The 22619-nt window shown below is 43.9% G+C and overlaps 1 protein-coding gene across 4 annotated transcripts in view; it reads left to right on the top strand.

Moving 5' to 3' along the window:
- Nucleotides 1-22619, top strand: part of Helz (helicase with zinc finger) — a 138227-nt gene that overhangs the window by 64109 nt on the left and 51499 nt on the right. For 3 of the 4 annotated variants that reach the window (XM_032913925.1, XM_032913921.1, XM_032913923.1), the window contains 6 exons: nt 756-1023; nt 7610-7943; nt 8719-8849; nt 13511-13690; nt 14339-14443; nt 20136-20314. In XM_032913925.1, coding sequence (XP_032769816.1) covers nt 756-1023; nt 7610-7943; nt 8719-8849; nt 13511-13690; nt 14339-14443; nt 20136-20314 — 1197 coding nt within the window. The remainder of the gene's footprint in view (nt 1-755; nt 1024-7609; nt 7944-8718; nt 8850-13510; nt 13691-14338; nt 14444-20135; nt 20315-22619) is intronic. The other variant, XM_032913924.1, reaches the window with a different exon arrangement.

Raw genomic sequence — 22619 nt, 5'->3', positions numbered from 1 at the left:
GAAGTTTTTCCTCTTATACTAAAACTGAATCTTGGCCTAATGAGTCAGTAAAACAACTTTTCACCTGTTGGCCAATTCTTACTTTTCTAGTGTGGGCAAGCTCTATCCACCAAGTCTCAGGTAGGGCACTGTGAGTTCCTTGTGGCTTTCATCCTTGTTGGTTTACATCACATCTCTGACAGTTCCTGATTTTGATATTGAACTCTGCTTACAGTGTAATTTTGCTCAAAGTGGCATTTAAATGACTTCCAGTCACACGTTTCAAGGGGACAACGGTGTGTATATCTATGTCTTCTATCAGATTGGTGCTGGAAGCAAAGTGACGTCCACACAAGCAAAGCCCAGGGCTTTGAGGACCTTGGTTCTTCTTTGTGTTTTCGGGGCAGGTACCTCAGGGTGCAGAGGACAGGGACTCTGCCTCACGAGGTACAGTCTGTCACCCAGGAGTTTATCAGCTTTCTCCCGCACAGCAGGTTGCTCTTGACTGGAGTCAAGTTCTGAATGTTTCCCCAAATAACTATGTGTGGCATGACCTAGCCTAACGTGTACAAAGTGTTCTTACACGGGTTCCTAATGATGTATTTTGTTAAGATAGTCAACATATGTCTGGCATGGGGAAGTACTGTCAGTGAGTTCCGTGCTGTTTATCTTTGAGAGTTTTATCTCTAGTGTATGAAGCTGTTACAGGAATGAGTACTTGCACACTTGAGAGTTTGATGTCATGCTCCTTTCTGAATGTCTCCATCTTTGTGTAGATCTTGAGTACCTGATGCATGCCAAGCAGCAGCTGGTAACCACAGCCAGGCGCTGGGAGCCTTCCTCCAAGACTATTGTAGACTTTGAACCTAACGAGACTACTGATTGGGAGAAGAGCCTTTTGATCAGATACCAAATTCCTCTCTCTGCTGACCAGCTGTTTACACAGTCCGTTTTAGACAAATCCTTGACCAAGACTAACTATCAGTCCCGGCTACACGACCTGCTTTATATTGAGGAGATCGCCCAGTATAAAGAAGTCAGCAGGTATGTTCTCTGGAGCCTCCTCCCGCCGCTCCCCCGTCCCCCTCCCTCCTCCTCTCCACCTGTCCCCTCTCCTCTCCCTCTGAGTCCCCCTCTCCACTCATTTTCTTTCTCTCCCTTTACAGTGATGATTTTAACTTTACAATGGAGACAAGCTAAAGTGGAGAAATCTTACATGAAGATGGGTATTAAAATAAATGTTCTTCACTAGCTGTGTTTTTTATTTAACTAATTAACTCATTTAGAAACAGGGTCTTGTTGTGAGGACCTGGCTGGCCTAGAACTCGCTACGCAGGCCTTGAACTCTCATTAGTCTTTCTGCCTCTGCCTCTTAAGTCCTCGGGTTACAGTCATGAGCCAACACCGGCACCTTGGGGACTCTGGGTTCCATCTTTCACGGAAGTGCAAGTAAGACTTGTGTTTACTATGTGTTTCTTTGTCACAAAAGTCATCATCGATTTCTAAGTGCTCTGTCTTCTTAGCCTCAGCCACATACCAAGAGCTGAAGCAAGACTATCAGTGTAAGGGAAGTAGCCTTAAATGAAAGTGAGTGAGTGAAGCTATTAATAAGGCAGTTGTTATTTAAAAGTACTTTTCCTCTGTTTAGATGAATAGGGTTAGTCTTCAAAATTGAACCTCGGCGAGATGAGATTACATTTTTATAACAACTTTTCCTTTTAAATAGAGTTTAGTCAATACATTTTTTTCTTCAGACTGCCTTTGCATTAATAACAGATTCAGAAATGCCTATCCAAAAAAGAAAAGATAAACCTCAAAAATACATTGCACCTCTCCATTTGTAGGTTAAATGGAATAGAACCTGTTAAAGTACCTATTTGTGCAAAGTGAGTATAATTTATTTTCATTCTTCTGGGACTGGGTCTCAGCCCCTTTGGGCTTCACTTTCCCTTTTCTCTGGAGTCTGGCTGTAGAGTATAGGCTGATCTGGAACGTGTCAGCCTTTCCCCTTTCCCTGTTGAATGCTCATGTGACAGGTATGTGCTGGCCCATTTATATAAATCTTTGTTTCAAAGATTCTCTTTAGTGTGTGTGTGAGTATGGACTCCTAAGTACCCAAGTGAGCACATGATGTGAGAAGACACCCTTCAGGGTTTGCACCTCTCCTTCCACTCTGGTTTTGAGGCAGGGTTTCTCTTGTTTTGCTGCCACATTCTATGTGCATGCTTCTGGCCAACTCTCCTGTCTCTGGCCCTCACTGAGATCACAGGCGTCTGCTGTGCATCCAGTCTCTTGAGTGGGTTCTGGGGATTGAACTCAGCTCATGTCCCTAGCACCTTTACCTGTTGAGCTGTCTCCTCCCATTTGTGTAAATCTTTTTTTTTTTTAAAGATTTATTTATTTTATTTATATGAGTACAATGTAGCTGTCTTCAGATACACCAGAAGAGGACATCAGATCTCATTACAGATGGATGTGAGCCACCATGTGGTTGCTGGGATTGAACTCAGGACCTCTGGAAGAGCAGTCAGTGCTCTTAACCACTGAGCCATCTCTCCAGGATGAAACTAAATTTGTGCTAACTTTTTAAATGCACTGAACTTTACAATACCTAGTTTGAAAGATTTGTCAAACCTTCAAAATGTTACAATGCCAATATTACAATACAATGGAAGGGATTTTACATGCCAAGGAAAGAAGACCATTTCTTCCCCTTTTAAATGTGATTGCATTTGACCTTGTTGAAGACTCATCTCCTGAAGAGTGTGGGCCACAGCATACACAGAAGTGTATATGTTATAACTCTCTTCACTCATGCTCGTGTCAATAATGGTTGTAGGGAACAATTCCAAGGAAGCATTTGGCTGACAGTTCTCCAAAAGTTGGCAATCAAATTTAGAATGTGAGCAGTTGAAAAGTGCATACCACAACTTAAGAAGATAAGGGTCTTCTGGGTATTTGTAAGGATTTATCGTTCGGATAAAATTAGAGAACTCAAAACTCTCCTCATGATGGTGTGAAAAAATGAGACTCCCATGGAATGAGTCTAACAGAAAATAATCAGCTTGCTTTGTACTATCCCATTGTGAATTCATGATCCAAACTTTCCATGTTATTAATTGTTGTCCTAGATTGTCCATTAAACCTTGGAGAGAATCAATGTCCCCATAAATAATAAAAACATTGGACAATGATTCCTAGATCTTCTTTAAATTTTTCCAGAAATTATAGGAAAATGAAGTCCAGGTGACTGGGATCATTTCCACAAGAGCTAGACATATTCTATTCCTATCCATTTCTCCTCTCAAGTGTAAGAGTATGAGTCCCCTTGTGGTCATCTATGAGAAGCAGGCCAACCCAGGACCAACTGAAATGAAACATCAGAGAAACCATGGCAAGTGACAGAGTTGTGTCACTGGGAGCCACCTGGTAGAGAGAGGAAAACTGACCTCTGTCACTTAAGATAGGATCTGAAGGCCCAAAAGTAAGCTGAAGAGAAAATAGAATTGGAACTGAGAGGAAGAATACTTGTATCAAACACAGTCTCAGTCTCGAAGCATAAGATGAAAATGGTTGCGATTAATGTGATTCCATTCTGAATTAAAATATTAGTCTCTATTACTGATATTTCTGGAAAATTACAGAGAATTCTTCCAGGATCTATCCCCTTTCTGTTTACTCCACCTCATCTTCTAGTCCAAAGCAAAAAAAAAAAAAAGTGGATTGATCACCTATTGCCCGAGTAATTACCTTCCATCATTCAGGCATAGTTTAAGTGTGTCTTTTTTATTTTTTTACCACTGCAGAAACCTGAAATGTCCACAAGGCATATCTAGAGCTTTTCTTCCCACACAGTAATCTCCCTCACCTGTGGGAATTTGTACAGTTGAGCAGTGTCCCAGTCTGGGCAGATGTTGCCCATGATGTACCTGTGAGTGCAGCAGCTGACATTCTGTTCATTCTACAGTTGTAATTAGGCATGGCGTTTCTCTGCCCTGTGAGCCAAGTCGAAGTACTCATGAGAGTGTTCTTTTCAGTGTGTGGAACATTATAAACATGAAATCCCAGGGATATGTTGGATAGAAGATGGGGATTCTCATTGATCTCTTCAATGACAAATACCAAGGCCAGAACAAACTGGTAATTCTTAAACTTATACCTGCACAGATGACATAAAAACACATGGGAACAAGATATAAATTGAAAACATTTGAAGATGTAATATAATAAATTTTATGGTTCAATGTCTTTCTATAAAATCAATATTTTACTGATCCCAAGCTTACTTGAAATGAAATAGAATATATTTCCCCATTAAGATTATTTAATATCCAGTAGAAATGATAATTGTTATTAAAATCTGTTGTGGTAAAAATATAAAAAATAAAAAAAAAGTATGGTTTCTTTTAACCCGCTAGGTCCGCACCACAGTGCCCCAAGATATCTGCTAGATATCTTGGTGGAAACATCCCAACTCCATGATGGCCCCGTGTCTCCTGCCACCTCACACTTTGCTACACTCAAATCGTCACATAAAAGAACACACAACACAATAATCTTTGACCCAGTTGATAAGATATAATTGCCCACCTAAACATACAAAGCCCAGTACCATCCATCCCTTAAGAACATTTGTAACAACCTGTAAAGGTACAGCGTGGAATCTTAATGTTACCTGCCATATTGTCCTGCCAGGGCTTCTCCCATTTATGTAAATCTTAAAAGGTTTGTATTTCAGGCCAGCCAGGAAGATCCTGTCACACACACACACACACACACACACACACACACACACACACACACACACACACACACACACACAAAAAAAAAAAGCACAACTTACCAGAGAGTGGGGCCTAGTGCTGCACACCTGTAATCCTAGCACAAAGGGAACAAAACCAAGAGAATCCCGAGTTCAAGGCCAGCTTGAGGCCAGCCATCAGTTTCTGAGTGGAGCTCAGCCACAGAGACTGCTTGTAAAAGCTTCAGTGCGCTAAGGGCAGTGCACTTTGCCTCACTGCTAGGAGAGGCTCTCCTTCAAGGTTTATTTCTCCCTTAAAAAGAAAACAAACTTCGCCACATGTTGATACACTTTCAGTGATTCTACCTTGGAAGAAATCCATCCAGTTCTGAGAGATGCAGTTTTTAGAGAAACAGGATTTAGGGCTGGAGAGGTGGTTCAGAGGAGCTCCTTCCTGTCCCCAGCACCCACACCAAGTGGCTCACAACTGCCCTTAACTCCAGCTCCAGGGACCCAACACTGTGGCCTCTGGGAGCACCATCTGACACACGCATTTATGTCCTCATATACAGAATTTAAAATAATAATCTTAAACACCGAAGAAACAGACATTAATGGAAGGTGTGCTTTCCACTAACCTGTGCAGTGCAAGCCTAACTGGCCTGGGTACTCAGTGTCCACCTGCCCTGCAGGCCTAGGGTGGATGTGGGTGCTGAGCCACGTCCCGGCCACCCTCCCTCTGCAGCAGTAGGCCAGCCTTCCTTCTCTTGTTGCTGGCTTGACTGCTGTTCATGAAGTCAGAAAAAAAAATCTCATGAAACCAAACTTACTGTATAGCTCTGGTATTTGAAAATTAAATTATCACTTCAGAGAGAATGAGCTAACAAATGCTGGCATTGGTCCCTCCATGTTCCGAAGGAGCTAGACAAGTGGTTTTACAGCAGTTGGAAATTTTGTTGCTATTATTCTGCCTCCTGGGAAGGCTGAGATTACATAGACTTCAAGATTGATTCAAAATGTGGTGTGCAACAGTGGAGAGAATTGTCTTTGTCCACTTAGGGTGTGTGTTGTATTTAAAGTATTTGAATTATTAAATTTCAAAGTGCTGTTTTTTTAAAGGATTTGTCTTATTTTAAATTCTGTGTGTCTTTGTGTGTGGGTGCCCACGTAGGCCAGAAGAGAGTGTCTGATCCCCTGGAACTGGAGTTTATTGCAGTTATCCAGGCTAAAAAGGCTGAGTTGCAAGCGACTTACCCAGTAGTAAGAGTGCACGGTGCCCCTAGAATCAGGGCTTTGAGACAGTATGGTGGGGGAGTGGCAGTTGGTGAGAGAGGCAGTTACTGTAAGTCCGCTTTTAGCGTGGACATGTAGCTGGATGGTGAACCTTTTGCATAATGCATGCAAGCACGGTCGGGAGACACGCGTGGGAGAGGTCAGAGGTCATTTGGTGTTACATGTCTGGGCATGAAGAGTGCAGGAACAAAGGCGTCCTTTAGGACTAAGGTGAGGGCACCCTGGGGCTCTGAGGTGTCTGAGTTTGGAGTAGTTGGAGTAGTTTGGAGTAGCAGCTGGCAGAAAGTCCCTGGATGTCTGAGGAGGAGGGAGTTTAAAGAGGAGGGTGACTGCAAAGTACAAGGGAGACAATTGGAAGCTTGGACATCACCGTTAGCTACAGAGAGGTCTTGTCAGTCAGCAATGTGTTAGAGACAGTGCTGTCTCTCCCAACCCTGAGCGAGGTTTAATTACCCAGGTCCTTCCCAGTGTATGAACGCAGCTTTATTTAAAGAAAAGAAGCTTTATTTAAAGAATCACTGGTGACACAAGATTCTATGTGATTGATTATTTATTTATTTATTTATTTATTTATTTATTTATTTATTTATTTATTTATTTATGGGTTTTTGAGACAGGGTTTCTCTGTGTAGCCCTGACTGTTGTGGACTTGCTTTGTAGACCAGGCTGGCCTTGAGCTCACAGAGATCTGCCTGCCTCTGCTTTCCTAGTGTTGGGATCAAAGGTGTGCGCTATCCACCCCACCCCCCACGCCCCAACCCCTGCTGCAAATGTTTTGAAATGTCTAAGTTAGCCTTGATCCTCTGTGACCCCTTCAGGCACATGGTCTCTCACATTCACGCGCACACGGGGGTGCATGAGTGTCCTGATGGTTGTCTGCTAAAATAGGCTGATTTGTTTTCCCATAATTCCTGCATGAGAGCCAGTCCCTTATATTAAACAGGTAAACTTTTATTTCTTTTGTTATTTGTTAGCATTACTGAAGGAGAAATGTTATGTCTGGATTCTTTTGGTCAGATTTCCCTGGTGAGCACTCAGCTGTAAGTCCACTGTGGTTGTAATTCAGTGCTTTTCCTCCTGGGTTAGGTGGTATTAAAGTCTTAATTATCTCAACTGTGTTCAAACAGGTCTTCCTATTAATTAACGCATTCCACTTTATTAAAGATCACCTATAGTTTGCTCAGACTTACCAGAGTTATTTATTTGTGCTCATGCATGTGTGTGTGTCTGTGAGGCAGGGCTCACATGTTGGGGTCAGAGAACAACGTTCAGGACTTAGCTTGCTGCTTCCCCCTCACGGGCTCTAGAGGGAACTTGGGGTCAGGCTTGGCAGCAGGCGCTTTACCCACTGAGCCCTGGCAGGGGCCACATGCAGTCTCGTAGAAATGCACAACACAACTAATGCTTCCGTGACTTGTCTTCAGGTTGGGTTTAAGGCAGAAAGCTATCCGATATCGAGTCGCTGACTTGTACAGTGTGGAATTGGTACAAAGTTTCATATTCCATATGTTTACATCTGAGTTTCTTCATTGTGTTTCTCTAGTTCTTGTTGTTTTGACTAGAAATACTCAAATTAGCTTTCTGCTTTTGATTTAGGTTCAACCTTAAGGTGCAGCTGCAGATCTTAGCAAGCTTCATGCTCACTGGAGTTTCTGGGGGTGCAAAGTATGCTCAGAATGGACAACTTTTTGGTCGTTTTAAGCTTACTGAAACCCTGTCTGAAGACACTTTGGCTGGACGACTGGTGATGACCAGGGTCAATGCTGTTTATTTATTACCAGTCCCTAAAGAGAAGCTCGTCCAGTCCCAGGGAACCAAAGAGAAGGTTTATGAAGCTACTATTGAAGAAAAAACAAAAGACTATGTATTTTTAAGGATATCCAGGGAATGCTGTGAAGAGCTCAGTCTGCGGCCTGACTGTGACACCCAGGTATGTCTGCAGGCAGTGCTCCCTTCCCCGGGAGGCTCGTCACGGTACCAGCAGTTGCCCGTTGCTTGTTCTCCCTCCATTGAACCAGAGTGCATGTGACTTTGAAGTCTTATCGTGACTGGTTGCAACTACAGCTTCGTCACCTTTTGAGTTTAAGGAACATGTCCAGACTTGTAGAGGCTCTGCACTTTGACATCAGCACTGGAAGGGCAGATGTTTGGGAAACTGCTGCACCCAGAGCCATGAGATCAGCACTGAGCTGCTTCCCTTCTCTTTGCAGTCATGGTGCTGGTCGAAGCCCGTGCTCAGCCGTATTTAACTAGAAAGCTCGCGTGTCTTCAAAATAGGGAACTTAGGGACCATTATTCATAGTCAGTCTGTACAGGGTTATAAAGTTGATTATCATTCAACACTTGATATTGCATGGTATTACACACTTGTTCTGATGCTATCACATGTATTTTCTCTGGGTATGGTGGATTCAGATACCCTTTATCTGGTGTTTATAAGATTTCAATTCTTAGTATGTAAAATGAGGTTAATAATAGCATGTATAATATTAGTATGATCATACAAGGTCACTCATGGCAGCTGCTTATCACAGTGCCTAACACACGCAGCCATTTTTTCCATTCTAATTTCTGATGCTAATTCCATAGTTTGGAAGAAACTCTAAACTTGTCCTGCAAACCATTGTTGCCATGTAGTATTTAGTATACCGCTGCTGTCTATGCTGGTGTGAAAGTCGTGTAAAAATGCTCCTTCTGTGTTTCAGGTTGAGCTTCAGTTTCAGTTGAACCGATTACCCCTCTGTGAAATGCATTATGCACTAGACAGGATTAAGGACAATGGTGTTTTGTTTCCAGACATCAGTATGACTCCCACTATACCTTGGAGTCCCAACAGGTATGAAAAGCGATTTCTTAGAAAAAAGAAGACTGTTTATCTTTAAGACAGGGTCTCATTCAGTAACCAGGCTGGACTGGATCTTATGTAGCTGAAGCTGACCTCGAACTTGTGGCAGTCCTCCCGCCGTAGCCTCTTTGACTCTGGGGCACAGGCCAGTACACTGAGCTCAAGACTATGTCCGTCAGGACATGAATGAAATGTTTGGCCTTTAGATTACAAATTAATTCTGTGGCTTCTCTCAGTGGTCACAGGCTAATAGAACACTGAGCATTTCGGGGTATTTCCAGACTGACTTTCAATGTGATGATCATGACCTTTTCACAGTGGGTCACATGTATTAAGTAACTCTGGGATGTAGGCGATACTGTGATCTAGCAAAGTGGAGGGAATGGGCAGACAACTCTTCTTCAGAAACTGCTGTCAAGTTAGGAGGTGTGGAACCATTGCTCTGCTTACTCTGTCACCTCCACCTGCAGCTAAGTCAGGCTGATTTGTGCCAAGAATATGTAGCTGTGTGAGTGTTTTGTTCATCTCTGTCACTTGATGTTAATCTCTAAGTGGCTTTCCGCAATACAGACAAGGTTGGGTGGCCACCTGGCAGGGTTGTGTCTTGTCCTGCTGAAGGAGGGCCTGGTGTCTTTACTGATTGATCTCCAAGATCACCTGCATGTTGACAAGTGAAGGGTGAACACAGAGGCCTGGGCGCTTCACTGCTGCCATCGGGCCTAGGAGTGGCACATGCAAACCCACTCAGCAGTCCGTCGCCTCTGCTTGTAAAGACAGAACAATGCACGCTGTGCTTCCAGGACAAGCTGCCATTTCTACCTCACCCCACTTCTTTTTATTGCCCAATTTCTCAGCAGGCGCCAGGCCACATATGTCCAGCATTTTCTATTCCCTGGTGCTTTGGTGCTCACTGTCCCAAACGTGGTTGTGATCTGATTGTAGAAACCCAGGGGCAGCCCAGCTCTCACTTGGCTCGGCTTCTTTGCATCCACTTTTCTTTCCATTCTTACAGCTGGTGCTGAAGTTAAGCCCCAACTGTTTCTGTGGCGTTCTGTTGTCCATCCTGGGTCTGTATTTCTGTTGTCTGTTCCACCCCAAACACTTCTTCCAGAGTTAGTTTCCTAAAATAACCATGGCATTTCATCATGTGCAGATCTTTGAGGATCAGGTCTGAGCCTAATTCTGAATTCTGTTCCAGGGTCTCACTGCCTTCCAGCACTGTCTTCTTCCTTTCTCAGCCCCGTGCTCTAGCTGAGGGCTATGGGATGTCAGTTGCCTGGACATTATCTGTGCCTTCCTGGACAGTTTGGCTCCTTGTGCTTCTCTGAGCTCTTTGAAAATCTTTAAACACTGTGGTAAAATCTATGGAACAAAGAATCCACCATCCTTAGCCATTTTAAGAGTCTAGTCTATCAGCTTTAAATACATTGATATGTGAGATCTTAAGATCTTTCATTGTGACCCTGATTCTGTCACTCATTGTGTCTGTTCCTCTACCCCTTCACCTTTGCATGGCGTTCTCTGCCAAACAGTCTTTGCTGAGGGTCAGCTTTTTGTAGGTCCTTTGGTCCTTAGAGTCACATCAGCCTAAGTGGATGCTTCTGTTTTAGTTTTAAGCACATTTCCTGATCTACACTGCCACAGTTCTGTGCTCTCCACGTTGATTTCTTTCTACATTCATTTTGTACATTTCAACTTCTTCCCTGTACTCTGTGCTTTGTAAGGTATGAGATCATGTCTCAATTTCTTGGAGTATCAAGAGGGTCTTGTACATTGACGTTAACATTAATTTCAAGTTTAAAGAGGAAGCCTAGATTCAAATGTGAGGCACCTCTGTGAAGCTTTTGGCATGGTAACTTGATTTGTTCATTGCATCTAACAGTACTGTTAACTGCCCGGGCGCCAGGAAACCTTCACACAGCAGATGCTTTCATGCAGAACCAGGCTTATCCCACTGCAGTGTGCACAGTAGGAGAAGGTCATGTGTCTGGGGACACATTGTGATAGATATCTATAAACTCTTTTCTGGAGTCAGAGAGTGTGGACGGACAGTGAAGCTACAAAGCTTTCCTGGGCGTGCACCCTGCACTCCAGTTGCAGGGCACACGGTCCAGAACAAGGAAGACTGACAGTTAATTTGTGCTGGGAGGAAGAGAATTTTTACTCAGTTTTAAAAATTTTGCTGGTGGTGGTAGCACATACCTTTAATCCCAGCATTTGGGAGGCAGGGGCAGGGTCAGGGGCAGGGGGTAAAGTCTCTGAGTTTAGGGACAGCCAGGGGTACACAGAGAAAAAAACCCTGTCCTCAAACAAATCAAAACACAAAGCAGAACCCCTGCCCCCACCACCAAAAAAAACCAAAACAAAACCATTTTTTTTTTTACACTGAGATGAGACTTGGAGAAAGTTTATACTTTCAACTGTAGAGACTGCGTATCATAGTGAGCCTGTTCCATTCTCTCTTGCTAAATGCCAGTGCAATGACGATGGTTTGTCTCGATCTTTGGCTTTCTTTACATATTCATTATTCACTGCCTGAAATTACACGGGTGACTGACATGGATTGTCTCTGATGTGCTCTGGCCCTCACCACACTGAAACAGTTGACACAGAATCAATGGGTTCTGTAATTAAGTAAAGACATAGACAAATTACAGAATTGATCCCGTGAGTTTGTCAGCAATCTCTTAGCTTTGTAGTTGATGTATAGAGTCTTATGTCTACAGTATTCTGTAGACATACTGTAAGATGTGCGTATCCATGCTCCCAGATGGGAGTGGTTAGTGTGTGCTGTCCTGTGTTTACTGGATATTATTCAACCAATGTCTTTTTCTAAAATCATCAGAAAAGATAGGAATAGAAGGTAATGTGGACTGAACTTTTGTTGCTCAGTTGTATTTTTCCAACAACTTTCTATGAACCTTTTAGTTCACGTAGACATGTGCCTGGCCTCATTTGGCTTTAAGACAACCATTGAGTGCCAGTGTTGGTGTCTGTAGACAGATGAGGGGTATGGAAGGCAGGGCATCTTGGAACTGGCCGGGTCAGGTGTGGGTGCACGTCGTAAGTTAGGTTGAGTTATAGAAGCCCAGCCGTTGGGAACCAAGGCCTGAGCCAGGAGTGCTGTCAGCCTGCTCCCTCTTTCCTCCTGGCCTAGAGCAGCATGCTGGGTGTCTGTCTGCTGTGTTTTTCCTGTGCTTGTTGTGTTGGTTAGGGATGGTCACTTGGGGTTTACTTATCATGTGCTGTGTGCAGCCAGAGGAGCACTGACAGAAGATGGGTCTTCTTGCCTTAAAACCAAAAAACTAGTGTAGTGTTTATATATCTGTATGTGTGTGTGTGTGTATGAAAGAAATGAGAGAGAGACAGTGACACACAAACAGACACACAGAGACACAGAGACAGAGAGAGGCTGTTTGAGAGACTTCTTCCCACATCAGATTGGCCACAGTGGCTCCAGCACAAGCAGCTGGAAAGCAGAGTGGTCAGCTAGGTTCTGTAGAGCAGGAAGGAAAAGAAAACAGGTGCTGGGATGATTTTGGGGTAACCATGGTGCTGTCTATCTCATGTCAGGTCTGGGCACGGTGGTCCTCTAGGGCTCATGTAGCATTGCCAGGCTGGGAAGAACTGATGAGGAAGCTGGCTTCTGCAGAGGAACACATACAGTGTCCCTTTTTTTTCAGTGCTAAAATGCTAAAATTCAGAAAAATAAGTCATGTTTGTTTTCCAAGATGTTTTAGATTTAAAGACCATCCCTGGTTTGAGTTTAGTACCCTGTAACACTTGGGATTTTCAACAGTTCAGACTGTCACAGCATTTTTCAAATGTGAGTAGTTTCTGGTCTAAGGGGAGTTCTGCCTCACCGAGGACTTTCGGGCTCAAGTCTGTTCTCCTGTCTGGCCATTCTGCAGACACTCGGCTGGACCGTCTTCACACACGCTTCCTGCTTCTGTCCGCTCTTGTAGTACTTAGTGCTTTGGTTGGAGCTGTGACGGAGGATACTGTTGACCCTTTACCTAGTGTGATTTGTGTCAGCACCTGGTGTTCATTTAAATCTTCAGGTCACAGCATGGCACAGAAGGGGCACTCGTGGGCGGGATCGCATTATATAGCCCACACGCTACTGGAGCAGGTGCTCTTTACCCCGACAGCAGGAGCCATGTGGATGGGGTGTACACACGTGTGTGTGTGTGTGTGTGTGTGTGTGTGTGAAGAAAATACTAGAAAACAGTCCATTTGTGTGGGTTTGATACCTTTTATAAAAATGCTACTTAATCAAGATTTATAAAACTTTGATATTTCTTTACCAGGGAGATGCAGAGTTTTTCCTTTTCTTTGTGATCCAAGGCTGTCTGGAGACCTTTCACTAAGTTAACAGTAGAAATGTAGATAGTTGGCTTTTTGTATTCTATTTGCTGTGGAGGAAACGGCAGCTTCCGCACTGTGGGAAACAGTTTTCTGCATTTTACAAATGTCTGATTTGTTTTTGTTAGAATCTAATTCAGGTTAGTTTTGATTTCTGGCAGAACACCTTACTTGGACTCTCGAGTAATCCGGAGAGGTTTGGGAGTGAGCGTTGGTTATTGTAAACGTTGCTCAGGACAGTTGGACGGAGGTGTGTGTCTAAAACAGCGGGCTTGTGTTTTCCACAGACAGTGGGATGAGCAGTTGGATCCCCGACTAAATGCGAAGCAGAAAGAAGCTGTGCTGGCCATCACCACTCCGCTCTGCATCCAGCTGCCCCCCGTTCTTATCATCGGACCCTACGGGACGGGTAAAACCTTCACTCTGGCTCAGGCCGTCAAGCACATACTGCAGCAGCAGGAGACGAGGTGAGCTGAGGGAGACAATGCCCCTGTCTCTTCACCAGGCAGAGCCACTCTTCCTGTTTTAGAGAAAGAATGAGGGGCATCAAGACAGTTTTTATCCTGTTCTTACCCTCAAAGCAATGAAGTTTGTATTCTCTTAGAATATGTTGTTTTAAAAGTTGGCAGGCACTGTAAGCCGGGTGCTACGGCTCGTGCCTTTAATCCCAGCACTTGGGAGGCAGAGCCAGCTGGATCTCTGAGCTCAGGGCCAGTCTGGTCTACAGAGTGAGTTCCAGGGCAGCCAGGGCTACACAGAGAAACCCCGTCTCACAAAACAAAAACACCCCTTCCCCCCAAATAACAAGAACGAGTCGACAGTGTAGACAATGGTAATTTGACAGAGCTATCAGAACTTCAAGTCTGCTAAGATATTATGGGTATGTTAGATCTCCAAGGGCTGGGTTTAAAGATACTTTCTATGGATAGATTTGAAAATTACTTTGGGGAGCTCCTCTTTAGCTTAGAGTAACATAACTCCCAAAGGCACCGGGGGCCCTGTTGAATGTGAGTGGGGAGAGGGAAATGACATAAGATGGCCACTGCTCTCTTGGTGTTGTACTGCTTGACAAGCTTTTGTTGTGTCATTCTTTTTATTTGCACCATTTATTTCAGCAGGATTCTCATTTGCACCCATTCTAATAGTGCTGCTGACCTCTACATAAAGGATTATTTACATCCCTATGTAGAAGCAGGCAATGCCCAGGCAAGACCTCTCAGGTATTTTTAAGGCTTATTATGTATCTGTGTTGTACTTTGTTATTCTTAAGAAAAGGTGTCTGTAGCGATGCATGTCGGGGCTTGGAGCAAGCGCCCAGAGCATTAGCTGTGCATTGGCGTTTGGAGTTACGTCATTGGAAAAAATCGTTTAAATTAAGGCAAAAAATGTAAAAATTGTGTACCATTTCTGAAACATTACATATACAGAAAGACATCCTTTTTTAAGTTTCTCGTGTAAAACTGTGGTTATGGTTGGAGTAGATTTTGGTATGTATATCTGAAAGATAGCGTACGCAAATGATGATTAGCTTAAACCAGATTGAGTTTGATTAAAATTCTGGCACGTTGTGCACAGCAGAGTCGTCATGTAATGACAGCTTTTTATGGAAGTAAGATTTTAACTGTGCTCATTTCCTGGAAGCCACACATTAGAGAAGCGGGGTGCACAGAAATGATTTCTGCAGCACACTGAGGATGGTTCCGGGCTTCCTGCTGCCACGTACAGACAGGGATCAAAGGAAAATGTAGGTTGTTGTACAAAGGTTCAGTGACTACGTGACCATAACATGCATTTATATACAGATGGTGGGAAAATAAAACTCCTTTTCTTCAGAAAACAATGAAGAATCATATTTACTATGCCATTTGCTTTGTTATATGAATTAATGTTTAGTTTTACCATTTTGTAAACTAATATATCATGGCCTGTAGTACAGATAGTTATTAATTATTGCTTAAGAATTAATTACTAACCACACTTTGATTCTTAATATTTTAATCTCTTATTTCTGCTTGAGCCCAGGCATGGAAACATGAAGTTATGTTATTTAATTCTCTAATTCCTGGGACCAAACCCCTTTGAAAGTGTTTAGAACAGTGGTGTAGCATGTTAACACAGACGCCTGTACTGTGTGTCCTCCTACTCTAGAAGACAGCAGAAACCAGCACAGTAGTAGATTCTGTTACATGCAGTAATAAAGTACGGGGTGCATACTGTTCTCTAGTAAAGATTTCACTGAAGGATGCAGTGACAGCCAGGCTGCAGACTCTAACCTCTGACCTCACTGCAGACAAGGAGCTGGCGTTTTTACCCTGCCTGTTCTCACTTTCGGGGGAAGAGTTCGTTGTTTTATTTACTTATAGTATTGGTAAACCAATGTGCCAATGTGTGTGTGTGTGTGTGTGTGTGTGTGTGTGGTGTGGCGTATGAAATGTGGCAGTCTTGGATATCATGATGATCCTGGCCAGGAAACAGTTGAGGGAAGCCCTCATGGACATAGCATAGGGTATTTGATGTATGGGACTGTAGACTCCATTATTTTTCTAGGTTATACATACAGCCTTTCTATGTGGGATTATTTTGGGCTTGAGGATCCACCGTGTCATGTCTCCATGTGTGTAATAATAACTGGTTTCCCAGTAGAGTGTAGTCAGGGTGGTCCAAATGCAGAAACCTGCCCAGTAGAAGAGATCTCAGTTTTTCTTGACTGTAAGAGTTGTTGAGTCCAAGGTAGAAAAATAATTTATTTCCAGTTCAGGTTATTTCATGTAGTAAGCAGAATACGACAGGGAGATGCCTGGCTCCCGAGTGTTTCCTCTATGAGCCCTGCACAGCCACTGTCTGTGTGTAGCGTTTCTATCTAGGAAAGGTGCTACCCTGCAGCTGAGGGCCAGCTGCAGTCTTGAACTTTTAGGCTTCATTATAACATTAGCTCACATTAATTGATAGTTTTCCTACTCGGTAATAACTGGGAGAGATTTGAGAGACAGAGAGGGCAAGAATGACTCACTGCTCGGAAGATAGCTTTGTTTGAGGGTTGGAACTCACGGGCATGTCCATGCTAAGCAAAGGCTCCTGCACCCCTGCAGGCAAGAAGTCAGCTTCACTGGGACTTTTCTGGAGTGCAAGAGACAGAACACAAGAGGGCACCAAACGTCCACAACTGACTGAGAAGAAAGGCTGTTGCTGGGGGCAAGGCTGACACCAGGCTGGCTTCTACTCTGCACTTTAGTGTAGATGTGGCCCTGAGAGACAGTTATGGGCCTGGGAGACAGAATAGGCATTGAGTAAACACAGTAGTGAGTATGGGCAAGCACACATTTTAGGATTAGAATTCATGGAATTCCTGGTAGTTGCCAATTGAGCTGAACCTAAAATATATGGAGTTTTTAGACATTTTAGATTTGAGTCTCAGTTTTTATTTTATTTAGAACTGGAAGATTTGTACACCTATGCATATACCACACATACATGCAAATCTCTCCCCTCCCCACAAGCATAAACAAGAAGAGATAGAATTTAGATCTTTAAAAAAATAGCACATTAAAAGCTAGAGAGGGCAGCAGGTGGCTGTGACCTGGTCCCTGTGATGTGGGCGCTGACGGACTAGTGCAGATTTGAGGCCAGTCTTGTCTGTACGAGGAGTCAGCAAGAGCTACACAGTGAAAGATAGTCTCAAAGTTAAAAAACAAACAAATGAAAAAAGAAGGCAAGGAAAAGAAATATGAGGGAAGCAGTTTCCTTTCTGCTCGTGGCTCTGTGGATAAGGTTCCTGCCACAGTGCAGTGGGGCAGGTCATCCAGAGGAAGTGCACTGCTGCCCGGTGAGCAGATATCTTCACTGTCGCTGTCTGAAAGTCACACCAGATCCCATCACAGATGGTCGTGAGCCACCATGTGGTGGCTGGGAATTGAACTCAGGTCCTCTGGAAGAGCAGTCAGTGCTCTTAACCACTGAGCCATCTCTCCAGCCCTGGGTAGTCTTTAAAGAAATAGATTTTCTTTTCTTCTGTCCATCCATTCCTCCCTCTCTCCCTCCCTCCCTCTCTCTCTTCCTTTCTTTCTTGGAACATCAGTTCTTAACAATTTCTATTCTAAGTAGTAGCAGTTTTAGTTGCTTATTGTCTATGAATTTATTACATGTACAAGACCCCAGTGGATTAAAATTGTTTTAAGGATTTATTTAAATCACTTGGAATATGTGGATTGTTCTGTTTCTAGGAAGTATGTAAACATGCTGTCATATGTCTGTTCATGTCTATTTCCCGGTGGTGCTGGGACCCAGGGCTTTGAGCACAGTACAAGCTTTACCCCGAGTTATACTTATGCTCTCCCTTGTATATTTTGGATAATGGACTTAAATATCATTTGCCATTGTTAGTGCTCTGATTTGAAAACCCTTACATTGTGTTATTTTTCTCCACTTTTGTAAACACTACGGCCATCTGTGCGGTTTCCAAAGCCAGAGGCAGGTGGCTGTAACCCAGCACTCGGGAGGGAGGGATAGGTGGACAGACCAGTAGGGCAGGTCAGTGTCCAGCCACTGTGCAGTGAGTTTGAGGCCAGCCTGGATCACACTCTGTTTCAAAAACAAAAACAAAACAGAATCATCCATTGCCTTAATTTTTATCACTAGTTCATTTATGAATTCTGCTGGCATTGTGTTGATATATCTAGTGAATCCAATTTGTATATTTCTGCTGTTACCCAAGCCACCGTCATCTCCTGTCTAGACCCTGGCACTAACCTGACTTGCCTCCCTGCTGCTTCTGTACCCTGCTCACACCTCCACCTCCCTTGGGATCACTTGAGATCTGGTTAGAATCCTCGGGTCTGAGGTTGAGGGTTCGTCATTAGCTCTTCTCTCCATGTTTGTGTCTACTGACACCGTGCAGATGCATTGAAGTTGGACACAGGAGTAGCTTTGTATATCACAGAAGCCAGCACATGCCAGAAGCCCTACCCCCATCTGTATGCCACCCTTAAACTCTCCCTAAGTAGATTCTGCCCGGAGATCAGAGAATTTAGTGACATGAGGCATTACGGCAGCCCTGTCCAGTTGATAAGTTCATCTGGGTTCACCACACTCAGAGCAAAGCCAGTGCTTCTGTGGTTGCTCCCGAGCCCTGTGCACTCTGCTTCTGCTGTAGCACTGTCAGCTGCCATGTTGGGTGGGAGGTAGAGGCTGGATGTATTGGTTGTATCTATACATCAGAGTAATCTATAGCTGAGGCCTGTTCATATTTTCTACTATAGTTATTTGAAAAGATGAAATTTCTTAAGATTTGCATTGAGTTTTTGATTATTCAAAAATTTATCTTCTGATTCCAGAAGCCAAGGTAGAGGCCTTTTTAATAATAATTTTAAGAACTTTTCTGAAGTAAAATTATTACAAATTTTTCTAAAGTAAAACTGTCCTAAGCATACAAGTCCATGGTTTGTATTAGCATAAATAATTAAAATCTGAATTAAGTACATTTTTGTAAGACTATAATTGAAAATGGTAATTTAAGGATGGAAGGTTTTTAACTCAATTTAAAAAACCATTGCTCATAAAACATACATTTGTGTGCTAATTCTATTGCAAGATTAATCTGAATACTTAAAACATTAGGTATCTGTTCTGTGGTGGCACCTATTCTTTATGTTGAAATCTTTTAAAATTGTGATAGGGAAGGGCATCGTGGGCATGTAGTGGTCATATAGTTGATAGGGAAGGGCATCGTGGGCATGTGTGGTCATATAGTTGATAGGGAAGGGCATTGTGGGCATGTAGTGGTCATAGTTGATAGGGAAGGGCGTCGTGGGCATGTAGTGGTTATATAGTTGATAGGGAAGGGCATCGTGGGCATGTAGTGGTCATATAGTTGATAGGGAAGGGCGTCGTGGGCATGTAGTGGTCATATAGTTGATAGGGAAGGGCATCGGGGCATGTGTGGTCATAGGGAAGGCATAGTTGATAGGAAGGGCATGGGCATGTAGTGATAGGAAGGCCGTCATCATAGTTGATAGGGAAGGGCATCGGGGCATGTAGTGGTCATATAGTTGATAGGGAAGGGCATCGTGGGCATGTGTGGTCATATAGTTGATAGGGAAGGGCATCGTGGGCATGTAGTGGTAATATAGTTGATAGGGAAGGGCATTGTGGGCATGTAGTGGTCATGTAGTTGATAGGGAAGGGCGTCGTGGGCATGTAGTGGTAATATAGTTGGTAGGGAAGGGCCTCGTGGGTATGTGTGGTTATATAGGTGATAGGGAAGGGCATCGTGGGCATGTAGTGGTCATATAGTTGATAGGGAAGGGCATCGTGGGCATGTAGTGGTAATATAGTTGATAGGGAAGGGCATTGTGGGCATGTGTGGTCATATATAGTTGATAGGGAAGGGCATCGTGGGCATGTAGTGGTCATATAGTTGATAGGGAAGGGCATCGTGGGCATGTAGTGGTAATATAGTTGATAGGGAAGGGCATCGTGGGCATGTAGTGGTCATATAGTTGATAGGGAAGGGCATCGTGGGCATGTAGTGGTCATATAGTTGATAGTGGTCATATAGTTGATAGGGAAGGGCATCGTGGGCATGTAGTGGTAATATAGTTGATAGGGAAGGGCATTGTGGGCATGTAGTGATCATGTAGTTGATAGGGAAGGGCGTCGTGGGCATGTAGTGGTAGTATAGTTGGTAGGGGAGGGCATCGTGGGCATGTGTGGTCATATAGTTGGTAGGGAAGGGCATGGTGGCCATGTGTGGTCATATAGTTGCAGTTTTATAGTAAACATTTAAACGCTAGCAGACTGTGAATGATTATGAGATTTATTTGTTATTTTTGGCACTGTGCTCTTAAATGACAGTGCAGGGTTTTAATAATCAGCTACTATGAACATTCTAACAGGAGGTGCCATCTTCTCTCGTAGGGTGTATTTCCGAAATCGCTGGGTGAAGACTGTTCACCCAGTTGTGCATCAGTACTGTTTGATCTCAAGCGCACACTCCACCTTTCAGATGCCCCAGAAGGAAGATATTCTTAAACATCGAGTGGTGGTGGTCACACTGAACACTTCCCAGTACCTCTGCCAGCTGGACCTTGAACCTGGTATGCCCACTCGCCACAGGCGGCTGTCTCTCAGGGTTAGAGGATGCGTTCCAGTGACAAGTGCTGTCCTGTGGGCCACCTCTGGCCAGGTGTCTTTTTCACTGGAATGCAGCTGCCTGTGCCCATTTATTAACTTGTTTCTTGTCTGTGGCTGCTTTTATGATGCAAAGCTACGGCAGGGTCCTCTGCAGGGACAGAAGCTCTTTGGCCCTTAACTGAAAAACATTTGCCATTCCACCTGTTCTCTAGTTGGTAACTGTTCACTAGTGATCAGTTCAGATTTGGACAGGTGTGTGTGTGTGTGTGTGTGTGTGTGTGTGTGTGTGTGTGTGTGTGTGTGTGTGTGTGTGTGATTTATTGAGGTTTTTTTTAAGTTGCTTTTGCATTTTGTAATGTGGAAATAGAAATCATGACACTTGATTAAGATTTCTTATTTTCAAAGATTTATTTGTGTGTGTGTGTGTGTGTGTGTGTGTGTGTCTGTCTGTCTGTCTGTCTGTGTGTGTGTGTGTGTGTGTGTGTATCTGCCTGCACAGGTGAGCTAGAGTGTATGTCTGTGTGTCTGCATGCACAGGTGAGTGTGTGTGTCTGTGGAAGGCAGGAGAGACCTTCAGGTGTTCTCTTCCGTCACTCTCTGTCTATTCATTTGAGGCAGAGTCTTCCACATATCTAGGTCATGTTTTCTTGGCTAGGCTGGAAGCCCACAGGCCCACGTCATTCTCCATGTGTCCTCTTTTGGAGCTGGGCTACAGGTATAGGCGAGATGCCCTGCTTATATTGTGGGTGCTGTAACAGCGCTCTAGTCTCCTCATTGTGTAGGAAGCACCCTTCACTGTTCAACCCTCTCTCCAGCCCCTAAGGTTATTATACTTATATGCTAGGATTGTGCAATAATCACTCTTCATTAATTTAAACTTTTTATTTTTGTGTTTTTGAGACAGGGTCTTGCTTTGTAATTCATGCTTGCATTGAGCTTGCTATGTAGCCCAGGCTGGCCTTAAACTCACATTCTTCTGTCTCAGCCTTCCAGTGTGCTTACAGCTGTGTGCCAGCGTACCCAGCTCTGTCTGATTTCTATGAGCACACGAGTCTAAGCTGGTGAGCTGTGAGCATGAGAGGACGGTCCAGTCGCTTTAGCTGGTTCTTCAGCAGGGCTCTCTCTCTAATTGTTAAACTGCACATTGCTTTCCCACCTCCTGTTGGAATTGCCTTTAAAGCCACTGACCCATTCTAATGAATGTCTGAGTCCCTGGAAGGCACAGGCTGCTCCCTTCACCTGTATTCCTGGCTCCTGGCCCAGGGTGTAGACACCCGGAGTTTAAGAACTTGAAGATCAAAGGTTACATTGATCTCAAATGAGGCAGGAAGGCTTTGGAATTGATAGGGAGGTGACTAGCCTGGGCACAAAGGAAGGCCCCCATTGGATGAGACTTCCTCTCCCTGCCTTGTCATCTCTCAGCTGGCCGTGAGGCACTCCAGGGCTGTGTTTAGGAGGTCATGGCCCAGGGGCAGCATTGCAAACAGGCCTCTGTGGTGGTGCTTGTGCTTACTCCTTGCTGACACCTTCAGTGCGGGCAGAGAGTTGGCTGCTGCGCACTGCTCGGTGAGAGGGGAGGGGCTGGGAAGGGCTGGGATGGAGGCGCTGGGCTCACCGGGTCTCCAGGTTTCTCACTTCAACCCCATGGTGGTTATCCTACAGTTAACAGAACTGAGACTCAATCCAAGTCACTTTAGATAATCAATTGCCTTTTCTTTCCATTATTTTTCTTTTTTACCTTCTTCCTCATTTTTTTTTCTTTTTGTTTTTTGAGATAAGTTTTTTTCTATGTAGCCCTGGCTGTTCTGAAAGTTATTGTGTAAACCAGGCTAGCCTCGAACTCAGATCCACCTGCCTCTGCCTCCAAGTGCTGGGATGAAAGACAGGCAGGCGCCTTTAGCAAAGGTGCCTACCGGGGTTGGGGATTTAGCTCAGTGGTAGAGCGCTTGCCTAAAGCGCAAGGCCCTGGGTTCAGTCCCCAGCTCCGGAAAAAAAAAAAAAATGAAAAAAAGAAAAAAAGAAAAGGTGCCTACCTAAGTAGTAGACAACAGTTTCACGATTTATGCAGTGTCTGAGAAAATGTTAACAAAAGAAAATAGATACTCTTTTTAACTTTTTCGTTTAAAAATATTAAAAACATTTGTTTTTTGTATACGTGTGTGTGCCTGTTGTGTGTGCATGTGCATGCGTGCACACAGATGTGTGAGTGAAGTTGCCCTCAGCATCCAGAAGGTGTCACATCCCTGAAGTTAAAAGTGGTTGTGAGCT

This window comes from Rattus rattus, chromosome 9 (genome assembly GCF_011064425.1).
Source record: "Rattus rattus isolate New Zealand chromosome 9, Rrattus_CSIRO_v1, whole genome shotgun sequence".
In the NCBI taxonomy this organism is placed as follows: Eukaryota; Metazoa; Chordata; class Mammalia; order Rodentia; family Muridae; genus Rattus; species Rattus rattus.
This window is presented reverse-complemented; position numbering and strand designations above follow the sequence as displayed.